General features: G+C 43.2%; 1 protein-coding gene across 6 annotated transcripts in view; it reads right to left on the reverse strand.

The window, feature by feature from the left end:
* Positions 1–2,090: 2,090 nt before the first annotated feature.
* FBXW7 (F-box and WD repeat domain containing 7) overlaps positions 2,091–20,526 on the reverse strand; it is a 1,581,903-nt gene continuing 1,563,467 nt past the window's right edge. For all 6 annotated transcript variants that reach the window (XM_069631275.1, XM_069631278.1, XM_069631277.1 and 3 more), the window contains 4 exons: positions 10,345–10,526; positions 8,162–8,387; positions 4,828–5,038; positions 2,091–3,976 (listed from right to left, as the gene is read on the reverse strand). In XM_069631275.1, coding sequence (XP_069487376.1) covers positions 3,708–3,976; positions 4,828–5,038; positions 8,162–8,387; positions 10,345–10,526 — 888 coding nt within the window. In that variant the 3' untranslated portion in view covers positions 2,091–3,707. The remainder of the gene's footprint in view (positions 3,977–4,827; positions 5,039–8,161; positions 8,388–10,344; positions 10,527–20,526) is intronic.

Here is a 20,526-nt window from a genome sequence, read left to right on the forward strand (position 1 = left end):
GGGTTTGGAATTTTTTTTTGCCAAGGACCATCGCCAGGTTGATGTCCTGCCAGCATATGATCAACATTGGGGGAGCCTTCATACTCTTAGCAGGGTATGAACAGCGGATGCCATATTTTCATTAAGGAAAACTCCATCCAAGGTGTTTCCAGCTGCGTGTGGATCCTCCTACTCATTGCTCGATGGTACTGGTGCCTAGGATCACTTATATGGTGTTCATTGTTTCAGCCAAAGACCGAAATCTCCCAGTAGGATTAAGTACTAGCAGTATACTGAGAAGTTAGAAATTGCATCTGCCAGGTTCTCTAGGAACGAGATGTTGCATGAAAGTTACTGTAGATAAAAAGGAAGTTCAGTGTGATGTATCCGAGGTGGAGCAGAGTAGGACTGATTAAAAATCCAGAATATGTTCAGAGGCTGATCATTTAATGTCAATTGAGTCTCTGTGTTCGATTCCTCCTCCAGTCTTACCATTTCTGTTGGTCATTTTAATTTTGTAGTCTGAGGGGTGGCATTGCGTATAACCACTGAGTAATTGTCTCGAAGTCATGTTTCTGTGAAAAGTAGATCTGTTTGCATTCCCTGCAAGGTTGCATAGGTCTGTGGAATGTTTTGTTATTGCTTGGCTGTCGATAATGCGGTATCAGGTGATGATATGTGCATTACTGTTCCTATGTCTCATACGTTTTTCAAGGTTTTTTGTTGGTCTAGTTCAGATGTTTGTTTCCTGAAATGTGTGATTATCCTCTTTGAATAGCCTTATCAAGTTCATCTTAGGGTTGATGTTGTCTTCTTGGCTCCAGTGGGAGTTAGTAATTGATGTTTTGTGATGGAATGTGTGACCTGTGGTGTTTCGAGGAGTGATGGGTTCCTGGGTATTTTTCTATTGGCTGCTTGTTGAATTCTAAACATTTGCTGAGATATAGGCCTAAATGAGCGTCCCTGAAGGTAGGTATTTCTTCTCTCAGTACTTCCATGTGCAGAGTGGTTTGTTTGATACGAGAGGTTGGTGTGCTTGTGAGGATGGCAAGTATCTAATGAGGTATCTTGATATCGGTCGTCATAGGTCCTCTAGTGGGGTCAATGCGGTTATTGCTGAGAAAGTTCATGCATTTAATTTCTCTGTGGATTTGCAGTCAAGCTGTCCCATTTTCTCTAGTGTTCCTTACTTCATGTGCAGTGTTGTATTACAAATATCGTTAGCACATCATAACAGTGTTTGCATCAATTCAGGCCGAAATGCTTTTAAATACTTCAGCATCTTTCAAGGAAATAAATGCACACTTCAATCAAAGCTTTAAAATGCAGAACAAAAGAAAGTAATGAAAGCATATGCTGGTGGCCAATACAGAGTGTTCCGAGCAGATGCTAGGAGGGGAGGACTGAATTTTTTTTTTTTTTTAAAAAAAGAAAAGTAGACCGGCCTGGAGAAAACAGGAACATTTCGATTGCCGCTGCCATTGTGGTGGACACAACAATATCATTCCACGAAAAGAAACCAAACGGCGGCACTAGTTCACAAAATGCCCAGAACAGGCTGCCTCATATAATCCCACATTGCTATGTTGAAAGCTTTCACAGATGACTGCAGCCAAGGTGACAAAATGTAATAAGTAGTACGTTCTCTCCTTAGTGTGTATGAATTGCACCTCGCACTCCCGGGGAGAAAGAGGAAGGCTATAGTGGTAAGCAAAAGTACTGCTTGTACAACATCCACTTAAGATAAACAAGGTGGTTTCAGACCCATGCTGGTGTTATTGATTCAGCCTGCTTGGAGGTTTGCCTGCTGTGCTGTGTAGCGCTGTGTAGATCTAAATTATGAAAAAGCTCAGACGTCCTGTAGGGTCTAGCATTGTGTGGCCTTTATAACTACAATATTGCCTCATTGGTAAAGCCATGAAGGACACGGCAAGAAAATGAAAATGCCTCTCGCATACAGTCCGGGAAAGACGATGGACAGATACGAGAAAATCGTCTACTACTTCTCTGCACAGGAGAACTATTTATTATGTCAACAGATGCCTCATCAATTGGGATTTGTGCATTTTGAGAGAACAGAGAACACCCATGCAGTAAGGAAAACGACATGCTAACATGAAAAAACACATTTTATTGCACTTAAGTTATAAGAAAATAAAATTTCTAAGTGAATCAAACCATAGACAATCCCTTTAAACAATGTGTTCCTCCATCATGTCAGGTTGTTACGTAACTGTAAAATTAACCAACTGCAATCTGATTGTTTCAAACCAGACTATAAATTAATAAAAACAAAAAAGAGGCATAAAGGAATAAAACAAAAGATTGCCTAGGATACAGTGTTAAACCACTTTCACAGTTCAGCTTGAGTTGTGGCTCTTGGTGAACAAACCCATGTTATGATGTACTGTGTTGTTTTTCATGTTTTGTTTCTGTGTGCGACATCCGACCAGGCCCGCTTCACTGCAGCAACAAAACTGTAACAGATGCACTTGCCGCCATGAATACTGTAATATACCAAGACTGATCAGCAACTGTATTTTCCTTAGTTTTGCATTTTTGATTTTTTTCCAGCATGTTTTCAGTTGTTTTATGCATGTCCATTCCATTCACCACAGCCCTAACAAAGAAAAAGAAAAGTCTCTCCACAGAACAGGCTGCAACAGCTTTGTTCCAAGGAATGTGTTTAAATTTTGCCCAGAAGCAAGAAAATAAGCTTTACACTCTCCATTCTTTACTTGCAGGCAAACGCCCCTAATTGCCCGAAACTCACATACTATGAAGCCTCTTAGAGGCACTGTAAGATCAAGTTTCTGTGGCAAAAGTCTTTTTTTTAATTTTATTTTTCTGTTACCAAACTAGAGCAAATTTGGAATTCAGTCTGGGACTAAAACGTCACAGCAGTAAAAAACAAAAAAAATGTTATTTCCTCTTTCATTTAGCAGCATAAATATGTTTTGGCCACTGGAAATACAGTACAGCGGGTGGGACAGCAATCCCGTTTATGAAGACCTACTTCTAGCACCGGCATCGAGAATTAAATCCATCTAAGAACTCAAGACAGCTTGCCACATCAGAGTAACATTCACACTGAATAGTGTCGATGGGAGCAACAGTAAACAGAATAACAGAGGCTAATACTGTGATCGCCTGACATTGGCAATGGTTGACAAAAAAAATGAAAGAAAATATGTTTAGTTTTTTTAAAAAGGTTTCCCTGTGGTTAAAACTGTACAAAGAACATTTCACAGTAATGGTTTTTAGCTTTTTCAGATAGGGGAAATGGCGTGTTATTTTGATGCAGACACTCTAGTTTGAAAAATTAACCAGTAGTTGCTACATCTCGGTGGAGTGATAGTTACAAGACTTGTAAATGCGTTTCAACGGTTGCGCAGTCCAATTTGCTGTAGGGGAAATGAAAAAAGAATTGCACCTAGCTTGATTTTCAAGAGTCCCATTTTTTGTTGATTTTGCAAAGACTGCCATCCCTAAGTTTGAAAGTAGAAGCCTTTCATAAGAATGACCGCACAAGTGTCTTACAAACAGTTACCGCTTGTCACCTCGGTCTTATCCTTCCCAATTTGTAGGTCTCACGATCTGTTGTCCCAAGCCAGCAGTCTGCACCACCATGGCCAAGGGATTTCGGTGGAGGGATGGTGGGTGTGGGAGAGGGGCTGGAGTGAGCAGTTGAACAGTCAAACATTTTGACAACGTCCCCCATTTGTCCTTCACTTCATATCAACATCAAAGTCCAGTACCAGCAGCTTTGTCTCCTCTGTCCCATTCCTGCTTCCCACTGCGCACACAAGCTTTGTGTTGGATGCTCGTATCCGCCACACCACTCCCCCACTGCCCCCGCTCTCCAAGGTGACAAGGTTTCTGATAAATTCACCAGTTTTTAAGTCCCAAAGTTTTACAGTTCCATCATCCGAGCTGGTGATTACAAAGTTCTTGTTAAATTGTAAACAGGTCACAGCGCTTTGATGCTTGTTGGGTCCTAGGGAAGATCACAAAAAATAATATGTTAGCAATATACTTTACTACGTCATGTACATGTAGGCGTTTGCAACAATGAACTATACAAATGTGCTGCAATTTTGTGACAGTTGCTTAATAAGGTCCAACATTTAAAGACTACTGGAACGTAATCTTGATTTTGAATTTTGTTAGGGCAAGGGTAGCGTGTTTTGCTTTTGACGCATCCTTTGTGAACATTAGCCTGTGCCGCATCTAGATAGGATTGTGAATGATAGCAAAGGCCACATTTAGTTAGAATTGTGAACATTAACCTGCGTCGCATCTAGATAGGATTGTGAATGATAGCAAGTGCCACACTTCGATAGAATTGTGAATGTTAGCAAGTACCACATTTAGACAGAACTGTGAACATTAGCCTGCGCTGGACCCAGACAGAATTGTGAATGACAGCAAGTACCACATTTAGTTAGAATGGTGAGCACTAGCCAGCGTCGCATCTAGATTGGATTGTGAATGTTAGCAAGTGCCACATTTGTATAGAATTGTGAATATTGGCATGTGTCACATATTGACAGGATTGTGAATATTAGCCAGTGCCAGATCTAGATAGTAACGCAATGATAACAAATGCAATACATAAATAAGTACCGAAATAAAAACTAAATCCCTATTTAACAGGCACCCAACCTATAACCTTCAAGAAATCCCAAAAATGAAGATTATTGCCTTACATTACTGCCTCCAGCCTATTCAAATAAAATTCTAGTTGCTTAATTGTTTGATTGACAAATGTTGTTCGTGTAGAAATAGTGACCGTAAATCAGTTTGCATCAAACATGCTTGAAGCTTTGCGCCCATGTTCATCATTACCTTGCAACGTCTGTAAACACTGTCCCGTTTTAATGTCCCAGATCTTGACAGTGGAATCAGCGTTGCCAGAAACGAGGATGTTGTCCTTGAGTTCCATGCCACTCGTTAACGACTGGTGTCCTGTCAACGTGTGAATGCAATTCCCCGTCTCCACGTCCCAAACTCGAATAGAAGTGTCAAGGGACCCACTCACGACATGGATACCATCAAACTACAGAAAAATAATATGCAGTCAAGATTAAAGGCCACCTTCCTGACGAGGTAAAGTACATGTGCAATGTATGTTTACTGAAGTTTAGCTAATCTTTACATATTTGAAATAAGAAATATCATTGACAAAATGTACGCATAGATGAGAGATCTTGGGGCAGGATTGAATCCTACAAATATGGAACAATCATTAGCACCCATTCATGTTCTCAAAAGCAAAACCACTTGGACAGTCCTGAGGGAGAGAGTATTTTTAAAAAGGCACTACACAAACGCATATTTAATATAACACACACTTTTGCTACTCAGTCTAATGAAACAGGAGCACATTTAGGAATGCTGGCTGGTGCTAAATAATCCAATCTGAGGTTAATACGTAGAAAAGCAGCAGTTAACCCTCAGAATGCCTAATTTGCATCTTGATGCAATGCCCTCATGGCCCCGTGCTTAAAGTAATGCACTTCCGCTCGAGTTCCTGAATGATAGCTCACTTAGCAGCCTACCCCTGATGGACAGTGAGGTCTTCTACATCTTAATGGCTACAAAGGCATGTCAGGTGCATACCCTTCACCATTAACGTCCTAGATGAAAGCTTGATTACTCTTAGTACGACCAATAAAGGCCGAAACATGTCTGGGAATGCGTGTGGTCTCATGCAGAAGGAAGGTGACCTAGCGTTCGGGCTGGACTGTCCCTTTTGGTGTGGTACCACATCGGATTTGCACTTTCCCCTTCTGTAAAGGCTTGGCAGGCTGAAGAACGATGTCCTGGAGGGTTGCTGAGAGCAATGCCAGAGGTTAGGATTGACTCCAAACATTCCACTCAGCACCACTTTTGTTTTACATCATTACTCTAAGTGGCAACCCTGGATGTTCAAGGTCAGTATATGCTTGGAAAACATCAAGCTAAGGGGTCCCTGATCAGAGGCAAATCTATCAAGTTTGCGGAGGTCGTATTACTCTCTGTCTCTAATGTAATGCTAATCACACTCTCCCATCTTTTTCCTCCCCAGACATTCCCACTCTACCACACAAAGCTTGCAACCTTGGAGTCCTCTTTGACAGTGACCTTCGACTCCAACCAATCCATTATGGTCACTCATCAACCATCACAGTATCAGGAAAATCCACCCCTCACTTCATACACCACTCAGCCAAAAAACTAACTGCTGCTCGAGCCTACTACTTGGATTCCACCCTTCCTCCGATTAAATTCCTGAATTTTACTGACTACCATGAGATTATCAAGAGCTGTACACCTGTCAGAGTGAAGGAGGCTCAACACAAAAGGCACAACCATCAGTCAACCTATTTTTTTGCAGGCAGAGTACAATCCAGAATAACCATTTTGGTATTTCTGCAGTAGATATGCTGCTAATGAGCGCCCTGTGGTGTTACAGCTCATCATTAAAAAAGATTTCAGTTTGTCATTATAACCGCAGGGCATATCGCTGCCCAGCAGGAAAAGCAGCCGCGGAAAATATACCTGGTGCACACAAATATTCATGTTGGTAAAACAAACAAAATATGCCTAGCATTTGTCTTCACTTATTAAAACAAAAGGGCTTGATGCAAACAAACACTGAGGGAGCCGCATATTTGCCGAGTTGTTATTCACATGGACGGGTGGTTAGTAAAATCTGTGCGCTATTGACAGCATTGAAGCTTCCATATTCTCCAGTATTCCATACAGTGGGGGTCCCATTTACTTTTCAGAAATTAAGCTACAAATGCTGAAATATCACCCATCTGGTTCAAGGGCACACGCAGAACAATTTTGGTGGACTACATTTTCAATTTGAACATCTTCATCGGCCAGCCATGGATTTCTTTCAACTAAACGCACAATACTGCAATGGTCATTAGATTGCGTGTTGACAGGCGTTTAGACATGCGCTCAAGTCAGTGCTCTACGCTTGCAGGGGATGACCTGAATTGATGAAGGTGCTGCTACCAATGATATTCAAAGAAGCAGCTTTGTAATTCGATGTGATTTTTAGGTTGTGTGTTTGGAGCAGAAGCGGGTTTATCTGACATTTACATACTGACTTGAACGTAGGCTCTCCCCAGGCTATATTGAAATGGCTGGCACAAACATATGCCCTGGAAGATAGATGCTGGTTATCCATGCGTACAGTAAGAAACTCTGAATGATTCTGCATTTGCTGCAGATGGCCTGCAGGCACTGTGAAGCCTGTCTCTATTTGTCAGTTTTGGAAAAAGTTCCTGTATGCGGCTCAGAGACTGAGGCCAATCATACAAATCCGAAGTGCAGAGGACCAGGAGGAAGCACCCTTTTCTCCATCACAAAAGAGGCAATCCCTCTGTGGCATGTGGAGCTCTGCTCTTGTTTTCCTGTGGATACATCGAATGCTGTACCATGGAAGTGAGGCACCACTACCTGCTAAATAGATGTCCAAAACCGAAATGGAAGCATACATATTTGCGACCATTTTCTGGACTAGTCTATCATCCAAAATGAAATATTTACACAACAGTTAGTGTGGGGTCTTCTCATTTATACCTTCTGAATTTACACATGAAACGTACACGCACTATTGCTATTCACAGCATAACTGAACAAAGGCACATTTTTTAATCACCAGAAATAGCACGGACCAGTCCTCGAAGGGTCTAATATACTGAATCACCACCACCATAACTTTCGGGGGAGCCTTTGTCTAGAACAGGCCTATCAGAAACAGGTGCTTTCCACTAATGTAGCGCCCACTCTCACCTTCAACAAAGATACTAATACGCTCAAGCAGACCGTAACCACCTAGTCTGACTTTAAGGTGCCTTCAGGAGAAGAGCATAGTTGCACACAGTTGAAGTTTGCGGCCTGCGTCAAAACTAGGTACCTACTCCCTGCCACTATAGAATATTGGAAGGACGTGAGGGAGGACTGGGATAGTGCAAGCAGGATCGGTTGATAAATAACTTCAAAAAAGTATCTTCCATAGTGCCCTTACGAAACTAGCAGAACAATACTGGAAATGTTTTGTCCTACTTTCAGGAATCAATCACTCCAAAAATACAGAGGATACATTTTACTTACAAGTGGTGTAAACTTGAATGAGTGCCAATGACCAGTACATGAGACAAGAAATAAAGCAATGGCTTACCTGTAAAGAATACACTCTGTTGGTATGGCCTTGCAGTGTATGTAAACAGGTCTCTGTCTCTGGGTCCCAAACTTTGACCATGAAATCATAAGCACCACTGACCACTCTCCTGCCGTCATACTGAACGCACCGCACTGCTGCTACGTGACCCATCAGAACGTGCAAGCACTGGCCTGTTTCAATGTCCCAAACACGAAGCGTGGCATCTCTTGACCCACTGACAACTCTGAAAAGCAAACAAGGAATTGTAGGTGAGCTGTGATCCCAAAACACATTTCCACAGTACCACCCTATAGGCTAGCGGCTTGAATAATTGTCCACTGCTCCCAGCTGTGTTGAATTAAATCAACATTGCCAAATCTCTTTGGTGAGATTTTAATTTTTCAATACAAACTTTATTGCACCACTTATTGCAGTTTAATACCCATTTTCAAGTCTGTTGCAACTACATTTTTCAGATGGGTAAATGTTTCTTCTAGCTTTTGTAAGGTCATACTTTCAAGGATTCCATTCCGCATCCACACCCCAAACCTTCTGGCAACACCTCTTCTGCTTTCTACACTGACGAGAGGAGGAAATAGCGAGGGGAGGGAGATTGGTCAGTAGAAAGGGGCAGAAGGCTTGGGTTAACTCAATTTATAGTACTGTAAATGAGACTTGCAGGGTGTCACATCATTGTATTAGATCCTTCTGTGCAGAAATCAGTGCATTGTTGTTTTACACACAATCAGGCAACCCTGAAGAATGTGCATAGTGGGCGACAAAACGTTACTAAGACTGTGATGGGGAAAGAGAAGAGGGACTGCATCCCCGGGCACTGCTATTCGCTTCTGCTTTACACACCACCCAAAATGTATTTGTAACGGCCAGTGGTAGAAATGGAAAAATGTTGTTGGGAGATCCTACAAGGGTCAGGGTGGGGGTGGTGCCCCGAAGAGGAAGGGTTTAGGGGGGCATAGGGCTGGCAGTTGACCTTCGATCAAAGGAAATGTCCAAAATAATAGTTTAAAACTGTGCTATTTGTTTCATGCTGCTTCTTTCCCTAACTATATATCAATTTCACTTTAAACCACTTCCATGGAACTGGTGATGAGTTACTTCACTATGCAGATTATAGTTTTGACTAGTGTTGCCGAGTAAATATTCTTTAAAATGCACACTTTGCATCCCATTTTATAAAAAATAAACTCCCCCTCGGGTACTATTGAAACAGGATGATTTTTGTTCATCATAAGCAACGTTTTCTTTTACTTGAACCCCACACTGCACAGCTCCTACAGCTCCCCTCTGAAAGCAGTTGGGTGGCTGCATCGTGTGGGATAGTTCCAATGTTAATAGGGGTATCTATTTATACATGCAATGTTTGTCAGATACCTGTATCCGATAAACATTGCGTAAATAAATACTCCGGGCCCATGTATTCGACAAACATTGCACAAATAATTGTGGCTGAGGACTGTAACTTCCTCTTGTGACCCCTTGCACAGGGTCACCAGAAGAAGTTACAGTTTGCTGGTGGGCACTTTTATTTTATTTTCACCACAGTGCTGACTCTAGTCGGATCCCGAGATCCAGCTGGACATCTGGTGCCGGATCTCTGATCCGGCGAGAGCCGGCCTAATCAGCAGCACGGTAATGGCTAAAAACCTACAAAGGCACTGTAGCATACATAATGCAGTGAGTTGCGCTCATTTGGTCTTCAGGAGCCAGATGGCTGACAACCACTGCTGTGATGTCTGATCTCTAAGGTTCTCTGATATATTGGCCTGGGAGGATAGCTCAGGGGCAAGGCGTTTGATGCAAACCTGCGTTGCTCTGCCTTGTTTTGCTTGAAAGGCAGACACTAGTCTCCGGTTTGAAGTGTGTTATACAAGTTACATTCATTAAATCAATAATAATTTAAAAGAATACTAGTTAAAATGACGAGGTACATTATTCTACAAATGTGATGGATTATTTGCAAAATATGTGTTTCAAAGTTGTTCCCCTTTGAAAAAGAAACGACCAGCATGCTGCCATATGCAAAAAAAGAAACGTTTTTTTACCGATTTCAAGAAAACACACGTATATCGAAAGCAACCTATCAAATAATCCAGTAACAGTTGTTGTGAAAAAGCTCTTGGGGTGTAGATTTTTAAAATAAATGATTACCTAAAATACTTGGCAGCTTTTCAAACACTTACCTTTTTTCGTGGAGGTGCATACAGCGAACTGTGGAGGTATGCCCGTATAACGTGTGTATACATTCTCCAGTCTCCGCATGCCATACTTTAAGTGTGCGATCCGTGGAGCCACTGATTATGATGTTGTCTCTCATCTGGGATGACCACACACCACCCGTATGACCCACTAACGTCCGTAAGCACTGTGGAGTAAAAAAGAAGGTGCCATCAGAAACCACGCTCACTCAGCACGGTCAAACAAGAGAGGCGAGAGAGAGACCCGCGTGCAGAAATAAAAAGAGCCAAGGTTTATCCTTTATCTTGGATCCCCCTTTTTAGAAACCATTAGCCGTGGGTCACTGCCGTTTATGTTTTAGGAAAACTGAAGCAGATATCCATTTAGCAAGGTACTTTGTACAGTACCTTGTACCTTGAACTTATAGAGATGTTTGCCAATGGAGACCATATTCTGGTTGAACAGATTTTCATTTCGAGGCATTTTCCCATTGGAAAATTGTTGAGAACGAAACAAACGAAAGAGAGAAGATTAGCAAGAAACCCTGGGGGTTTCATCAGAGATTAACGTAGTGGGTGGAGGGAAGAGTGGCAACTTATTCTTGCGTGGTATCAAAGGACTGGTGTCCTCCGTCCCATCACAGGTCAATTTGAAAGTGGTAACAAAACTCTTCAGCATGTGCTTTTGGGTGTGCTCAGGAAACAAAAACCTCTTGCTAGAGGGCAACTACTTCAGTTCAGCCAGTCAACACAACTGCACCGAAAGTAATGGCGAGTTTCTTCCATGGGAAACAATGGCTAAAGAATGCCATCGAGCTGGGTGTGGTGGTATGCCACTTCTCCTCAGGGCATGAAGTGCTTAAATACTTTTGTGCTTGAAAGAATGTAGAGGAAGCTTTATGGAAGGGGGTGGAGAAGTTGCCTGAACAGTAGTTTCTTAAATCCTTCTAGAAGACTCACCCATTTTTACAGCTGGAGAGCAAAAAGTTTAAAATTAACTTGTCTGAATGGTTCAATCTTTTTTTAATGTACCCAATTCAGGGCTGTTGTACCATGTGGCCAAGTAACTCCCTTTGAAGCCACAGTGGCATCTATCTGTAGTGGGCTTACACACCAGGTGGGAAACCTGGATGATCACTAGGACCACAGGGATGCCAATTCTGTGGCTTGGGATTAAGACATCTTTCAAGAGGACTGGACACATGGAGAAAGGCGAGACCATTGCTTTCAGAAAGAGTTTTAAACATCCGGGGCGAATTGGATGCGCAGATGGAAGAGGATCAGGACATGGATTGGTGGGGAGGAATAAACATGAAGGGGAAGATGGTGTAGGTTGATAAATTCTGGCAAGAAGTTATTAGGTAGAGGGATCATAAGTTCATGACGGTGTGCCCTATGCATTAAAAACCAATCATAATTTTCTTTTCTAAACTTACAAACACAACGGTGCCATGTATACATTCCCAAGCTGTAAAGAACAGCCATTAATAATTAAGAAACCACACATCTACACCTTTTTGACTACCACACAATAACCTAGATTCCTATGGTTGCTTTTCGATTCTGATCATTTCAGTTGTTGAATTGTGGGCAAAATATAGGTTGAGCTAACATAAGCACAATGGATCAATTACAGAAACAGATCTTTACTCCTTCTCTTTTCACACATTCTTTTCTTCCAATGCGTATGTGATAAAACTCGAGTTACTGTGGATATTTGTTTGCTTACAAAAAATATTTTTTGCATTAATTATCTCTCATGACTGTCACTTCCTATTGTGATGACTCTGTCCCTTTATTTATTACATTCCAATTGCTCAAACAATTACTAATCTTGCCTTTCATTAATTAGTTTTGAAATGTATTTCTAGTTCCCTTTGCCAAGTATACCAGGGTCAACTTGTTTGAGTAAGAAATCCGAAATAAGTTTACAATTAATAAAATAACAGAGCAGACAAGATTATTTTAGTTTTCCATCCCTGTACTAAATAGGGGGCTACCTTGATATTCCATTGATGGGTTTGTGACATGGTAGGGGAACACCCACAGACCACGGGCACTGCCGTTAAACATCAGTACAGCCACGCATGGCCAAGTACTGCCATCTTCTTGGCAGTTATGGTGTAACAGAATGACATGCTAAAACCATCACAACATTCGAAGTGCTGCCACAACTGCCAAACATTCTCCTGTCATCTTATGCCTCACATGCAAGGTACAGGAACACTATGCAAGGTATTAAACAAAAGCGTAATCGTATGCCAAAAGCAGTTTCACATGCCTCCGAAATACCATTAACAGTTAATACCGCATACGAATCGTACTAGTTACTAGATGTAACATGCAGCCTCACACGTTCGGAAGATGCCTTCATAAAATGCCCTTGTAATGCCATCACATGCCTCATATGCAAGTTATAGTCACCACGTGTACAGTACAGCCTCACACATGCACATGCAGCCATTATATGCCAAGTGTAGTTTCAAATGCACCAGTATTGACAATCACGTACAGTTAATGCCGCAAATGCTGCCATTAAACGCCAAAACGCCAACGGCTGCCATGAATACCCTAGTAATTCTAACCAAGACCTTGTATGCGTGGAAAAGTTGCTACAGAAAGGGTGTAGACCAACATGTGCAGGTACAGCCATCATATGCTAAGTGCAATATCAGATTCTATAATCCAACCATACAATGCTTCATACACATGTTATTGTCGTTACATATAATGCGCTGTTGGTGACATTATAGGACATGCACAGCATCAAACACCCCAGTAACACCACTTTAACATCTTAGACACAAAGTGATATAGGGCAAACACTATATGTAATGTGCAGATATATGCCCAGTTACTAGCTCCAGATGTCAAGGGTAGCTTCAACTAATTCAATAAAGCTCACCAGTGGCAGTTAATGCCTCACATGTATAGTTGATGCCAACTTATGCCAAGCACAGCCTCCAATGAATAGTAATGCCATCAAAAGGCTCACACGTCCAGTGGCTGACATATGCAAAGCATAGTCTTAAATGGCACAACAATGACATCCAATGCACATAATGCCTCACGTATCCAGAGGCAGCCATCACATGCATGGCACAGGTAAATATGCCCCAGTAATGCAATCAAGTAAAGGGAATGCCTCACATGTTCTGTCATCGGCAACTATTGCCAAGCACAGCTGTATATGTTTCAGTAATGCCAGTTAAATGGTTACATGCATTGAGGGGTCACCATATGTAATGTGTGGCGCCCTATTCCCAGTTCATGCCATCATCTGCTAAGCCCAAATGTTAAAGCCCCAACTCATCCATCCACCAGCCCGATAACCATAGGACCTCCACTCCCCAGTCGCAAACCTGGACTTATTTGTATGGTACAGCCTCACATGTGCAGATGGCGTCTTCAGACAATTCCCACCAATTCACATGCAGGCCCGCCTATCCCAATTACTCATTCTTTCCATGTTCTCAAGGTCCTTGGCTCCACAGGCATGCAGTCCTACGTTATGCAATGCTTAAGCCATGCTGATTCTGCCTGCTTTCTCTAACGTTCTACTGGTAAAGTGAGGGTTGCAAGAGGAGTTCTTTCATCTTTGCCCCTCACCTGCCCCTTCGGATGTAATTTGGAAGATGGTAAGGAGATATGAGAGGATCAATGTGTGGGAACTGCATAAAGTAAAAAGGGTTCTTTACTTTAGGTTTAGCAATGCCTCTGTGACCCCTGAGCCAGGGGTTTCAAGGGCAGTACCAGTGGAGTTGCCAGGGGTAGTGGTTGATACCCCTAGCAGCCCCCGAATGACCTCTGTGACCCACTACAGGATCCCGCTTTCCCAGGAAAGAGCCTAGAGGATGTGAATGCTTCCCTTGAACCAGCGGTTTTCGTCTCATTCCCAGCTGAAAACCTATCAGTCAGGTTTCTCAGCTGCATAGGACACCAAGAATGCTGCCATTCAGTTGGAGGGTTAAACTGAAAACATCTCCAAAGCTTTATGCATCGCATTCAAATGCTATTACAATAACGCACCCATCTACCTTAACAATGGCATTGCAAAAAAAGAATATGCCAGAATGCTCAGATCCAACAACCAATTGCTAATGGAAACACCCCGCTTTAACAAATCCAAAGCTGGGAGTAGCAGCTTCCAATGCCTAGACCTCAAACATTGAAATTCCCTCTCGCTCAGCATTAAAAAAGAAGATTCACTCACTACTTTCAAAAAACCTTCTAAAAACCTGATTATTCAACCAATACCAATGAAATTGTATGCCCCATAACGTGGAAATAATGACACTTTCTTCCTATGCCAAAGCTCTCTGCATCTCTGCAACATTGTAAATACTCCATTGTTACTAATGATGACCATAATTCTGTAACAATGTAAACCTGCTGTACATATTACTATGACATTGTATATTTCTGTATTCTTTGTACCTAATATTTCACTAAGCTGTCTGTAACCTCGCCATGATACCTCAGGGTCTGGGTGTGTAACAAATGTAATAAATAAATAAACTATGCCTTTGCTGCTGTCTGTCTGTGTTTCATCTTTGTGATTTTGACATGGTAAATCAGAGTTCTTTTCTACATCCTTAGTGCCAGTTCTCACACATTTTACACCTCATTTAAGCCACAGCTTTTCTCTTAACTTTCCAGTCTAAGAAGAATTTCTAACGAAAATATCAGCAATGAGCACTTCAAGCATCTACTTTGAATGTAACCAGAGTCTTTCAATAGGTTAGCCTCAAGACATCACATCAGGGGTCAAGTCCTAAAAATTAAAGAGGTGGGACTCACATAATATCTTTCAATGTTTTCTTTGAACGTCCTAACACGATCAGCCCTAATATTCAGTAATCATAATCTGTAAGCAGAGAAGAATTGGACATTTAGAAGGTAGTTGGACATGCACTTGTTTTAGAAAATACAGACAGAAACACTGCTGCATTATACTAGTTACCATCCTAGTGTAAGGGAAGCATGGTATCACAAGTAGACACTGTCACCAGAGTTGCAAAACCCTTATTCATCACATAATAGAGCAACAGTCCTAAACAATAAAGGCCTGTACTAACAAAAACCTAAGGCCTGCCCTCACTCTAATGTGACATAGGGATATGTATGTACAAAAGGAAATATCAGTGGTGAAACAAAATGTCAGAATGGCAATACAAGTCAGTATTAATTCTCGCCCCCACGTTGTACAGCTCAGGGTTAGGTGGAACACTTGATGGATGAACACATTTTGGCTTGCAAACACAGGCGGCTGGCTCTGCCTTGCAGAGCCTTCTTGGCCTTTCAAGTCTGAGTCACAAGTTCACAGGTTTACCTCTCGGGTTCCTCTCACCCAAGTCCAGGTCATCCTCCAAGCTTCTACACAGTTTCAGCAAAACAGTTTCCAAGTATAGTATTTGACCACAGTTCACTACAGGTTCCCCTCAATCGGGCTCAAACCTTTTCTCCTTGGTCTGATTCTCTTCCCCAAGCTTTCTTCACATTCCATACTATGGGTTCCCCTCAGTCGGGGGTCAAACCTTCTTTTGTATTTTGATTTCGCTGTCGAAGACTTTCCCAACTGGGAGGACCTTCGCTCTCACCTCCACCTGACCACTTCGACCCTCCTTTCTTTCTTTCCTTCCACTTTACATATTTTCCTTCAGTTCCAATGTCTTTTGGAAAATGTACTTGTTATGTATGACTTGCTTTTCAAAACGGTCGCCCTCAGTCGGGCTTGGACCCTTCTTTTACTTTCTCTCATGGATCTATGTTGGTCGGGCTCGGACCCATCTTTTGCTTTTCACACAGGTCTCCCTCAGTCAGGCTTGGACACTTTTTACTTTTCACACAGGCCTACCTCAGTCAGGCTTGGACCCTTCTTTTACTTTTCACACGGGTCTCCCTCAGTCAGGTTCAAACTCTCCTTTCGTTCTCTTGCCAAATTCAACAAAACAAAGATCAACAGTTGGTGAGCTTTTCACTTAATGCTCCTCTCTCACTTCCCGCTGCATCTACAGCTTTAAAACATTTCACAGAGACTTTTGATTGGGCAATCTCACTTCATCGGACCACTGTGCTAATTTGTATTTTGTATTTACAGTTCTTAACAATGGATTCATTTTCAGCCGCAGCTTATTGGAGCTCACGCAACCTTCATCCCTCGAAAATTGTTGGAAGCATTTCAATTGAACACATGGCAGGTTTTCTTTGCTTCCCTCAACCAACTGGTCGTGTTAAGATGCTTTCCGTCTTTTGCGCCTTTGATGTAGGAGTCAAGGATGTTACCACTGCAGCTTCTGCATCTCCCCAACTCTGCAGTTCACCCAGGAAGGTGTCTGGTAACCTTGTAGCACTCGGAAGACTCTTTCTCCCTTCCAGCTGAGCAGTCATGCACAATCCTCGCGGCCTTTCAAGAAATAAGGATCTTTCATCGTGGTAGGGTGCTGGGGGTTGGGGGGTCTCTGGCTTCCTTCCCCTTCAGATTAACCCCTCAGTTTGTCTCTCTCCTATGCCTGGTTTGCCATAGCCCTGGAGGGACTGCTCCTTCTCGTGCACTGCCTTGCTTTAAGTGTGTCTCAATGTTCCACCTTTTAACCATGTGGTGAGAGTTAATAGGTATTAGGTGTGCATAATTAAAGTCAAGTGCCTGACCCTGCCTGATCTCGTTAGTGCGACATATCCAATGTATTGCATGGGTCGTAATCCTTTCAGTCTTAGACATCCTCTTCCTCGGCTCAGTCTTTGTGTAGGAAATGGGGAGGTGAAGGGGGGAATCTGGGAAGTTGGAATAGCCCATAAAATAGGATTGGATGGAGGTGTTGGAAAGGGGGACATACTGCATCTCGCCATTAGGTGTCCCCCCACTCCCTGAGGACCCCTCACCCATGTGATCCTCCCGCACGTGTCCACCACCAGGGTCTGGATCCAAAGGCGATGACCATGCCCTGGCCACCTGAGCAAGGGTTCCCTGGGGTCTGGGCAGTGAAACACCCTCTTGTTTTTTACACTAGGTAATTACGAGAAGCAATCTAATAGCAGCACACTACAAGGGTATACTAAACATGCAGCGATTTGGATAACAGCCCAACAGATAAGGGATGTATCAGCCACTTGTACTCCATAAAAATTGGCAAATGCTCCCAAAAATTTAAAACAGGGAGTCAAAATACTCCCAACAAAAAAGGGAAAACAGATGCAAAGGAGCCTGTTTTCCTGCTTTCATCCACACAGATCCATGGTTCCGTTTGGAATAGTAGTACAGCTACGGCCACAGGAAGAAACTCTATTATAACTGCCTGTTCTGAAGAGGTAACTTGTTGGAAAGAAATATTTATTAATTCGCATTACTAAACATTTTTATTTTACAGTTAAAACCCATTTTCACTTGCTTTAAAATACTCCATTTGGTAAATAGACATTTTCACTCCCTAAAAATTAATTGTACTCTGAACTTAAATAGAGACTAAAAATACTCTCACTTCAAAATCTTCTCTAGAGTACTGCCTAAGACGTGGGTTAAATCATTCAACGAACATGCAAAATATGCCCATTAAGATTCTTTACCGTCAAATGACCAAGGGAATAGGTTCTTACCTGTAACTTCATTTCTCCAGCATTGGTATCTTTCATGGATTCACATGCTTAGAATATTCCCCGTCGACAGACTGGGAACCCTCGGTAAGCTTATAAAGCCTTTTCCTGTAGGAAAACGTTCAACACTTTTGTGTCCTATCTACATCATTTTTGGGCCGCGCACGCACGCCCCACTAGGACGTAGTTGTATAAATGCCCCGCCCCCGCGGCTCCCTTCATAATTCGACTCCTCCAAAGTGGAACGGGGTGAAACAAAAACTACAAGATGATTGCATTTTGGTGAGGCCGGAGGACGCATGTGAATCCATGAAAGATACCAACGCTGGAGAAATGGAGTTACAGGTAAGTAACTATTCCCTTCTCTAGCCTTGGATCTTACATGGATTCACATGCTTAGAATAGAATGCACAGCAGTGAACTTGAAACAATGGAGGAGGTGTAAATACAATCCAGCACCCACCCCATTCTGCAAAAGGCGAATCATGATCACATAAGATTCGAAACTAACAACATGCCACAGTACTGCACCGAGTAACATTTATATAAGCCAAAAAAGCATACATAAAACACACGTTTACCACCATGCGTATATTTGTACATATATATATATACAAATACATATCCAAACCAGCATAGACCCTTCTCGAAGAGAAAGGGCTTACCTTATTGAAAAAGATGTCTCAAGACTGCTCGTCCCATTTATATCTCGCCCGCATGCTGTCGTTCGAGGCAGTAATGGCGGGTGAATGTATGGGGCACTGACCATGCTGCCGCCCTGCAAATGTCTGTCAGTGGAACCCCCGCCCACAACGCCGTCGAAGTCGCCCTGGTCGAGTGAGCTCTCGGACATCCTTGAAGCGGTTTTCCCACTTTTGAGTGATAGAAGGCAATCGTCGACAAGACCCATCAGGCCAGTCCTTGTTTTGAAATTGCCTTCCCCTTTGCCGAAGGCCCATATGCAACGAAGAGTTGCTGCGTAGATCGAAGTTGTTGAGTTCGATGAAGGGAAATGTTTTTAGAGCTCTCTTGACATCCAGGGTATGCAAGACCTTTTCCGCAGCCGATGAGGGAGTCGCGAAGAAGGTGGGCAGGACAATGGATGAATGTTTATGATAAGTCGTAGGAACTTTCGGGATGAAACGAGGACTCGTTGACAAGATCACTTTGTCTTTGAAAAATCTGAGATATGGAGGGTCTATGACCAATGCCTGTAACTCTGAGATCCGTCTAGCCGATGTTATGGCTATTAGAAAAGCCACTTTCCATGATAAAAACTTCGACGACGTGGCCATTGGCTCAAAGGGTGGTTTCATTAACCCTGCAAGTACCATGTTAAGGCTCCACGTCGGTGGAAACCACTTAACCGGGGGAAACGTCCGGAATAAACCTCTCATGAAGTGTTTCACTAACCTGTCACTAAACAAGGGCGTTGATTTCCTCCCTCTTGTGAACATAGAGATGGCCGCCAGGTGAACCTTTAGTGATGAAAAAGACAAACCACTCTTCGCCAAATGTAGTAGATACGGGAGAAGCTGTTCCGGAGTAACCCTCAGAGGTTCCACTCCTGCCTGTCCTTGGCACCACGTACAGAATCTCCTCTACTTACACCTGTAGGACTTGTTGGTGGACGGGGCCCGTGCAGCCTGTAATATCTTCCGACAGTCCGAGGAAATGTTCAAGGCACCAAATTCTGAAAAGTCAGGAGCCAAGCTGTGAGGTTGAGGCTGCTCGGGTTGCGATTCCACACCGTTCCTTTGTCCCGGGACAAGAGGTTGGGCACCTTCGGGAACGTTATCGGGCGATCCGCTGACAGATGAAGCAGGTCGGAAAACCATGGTTGCCTCTGCCAACACGGCGCTATCAAGATGACTCGGCACCTATACCTGCATATCCCCTGCAGAGTTCTCCGTATCAGAGGGAACAGAGGGAAGGCGTAGAGGAACTTGCCCGTCCATGGAAAGGAAAACGCTTCTCCCACTGAATCTTCCTGTGGCCACCTGCTGGCGTACATCTCGCACTTCTTGTTCGCCTTCGTGGCGAAGAGATCCAGCGGAGTTCGCCCCCATTTCTCGAAGACCTTCGACAATTGATCAGTGTCTATTTCCCACTTGTGAATCTCGTCCATATTTCTGCTGAGCGAGTCCGCCTGCTCGTTCCTCACTCCTGGCAGGTGATGAGCTACGATGGATATATCGTGTTTTAGAGCCCAGTGCCACACCTTCTGACCCTCGATGGAGAGGGTTCTGGATCGCGTGCCGCCTTGCTTCCTTAAGTAAAACATTGCCGTGGTGTTGTCCGTCAGAACTCTCACTGTGGATCCCCTGATGTGAGGCAGGAACGCCCTCAGGGACCAGCGGACCGCTCTCAATTCCAGAACGTTGATGTGCAGGAGAGATTCCTTCTGAGACCAACGGCCTTGTGTCTGCAGAGTGCCCATGTGCGCTCCCCAGCCAGTTAGGGACGAGTCCGTCACCACGGTGAACCGGAACTCCGGCTCCTGTAGGGGTACTCCTTTGGAAATATTCTGGAAATATTCTGAACTCTCTTCCACCGCCGAAGAGTTGATAGGAGCTCGTCGTCGTCGACGGTCAGCCT

The sequence above is a fragment of the Ambystoma mexicanum genome, chromosome 6q (genome assembly GCF_040938575.1).
Source record: "Ambystoma mexicanum isolate Mex_15411 chromosome 6q, UKY_AmexF1_1, whole genome shotgun sequence".
NCBI classification, from domain to species: domain Eukaryota; kingdom Metazoa; phylum Chordata; class Amphibia; order Caudata; family Ambystomatidae; genus Ambystoma; species Ambystoma mexicanum.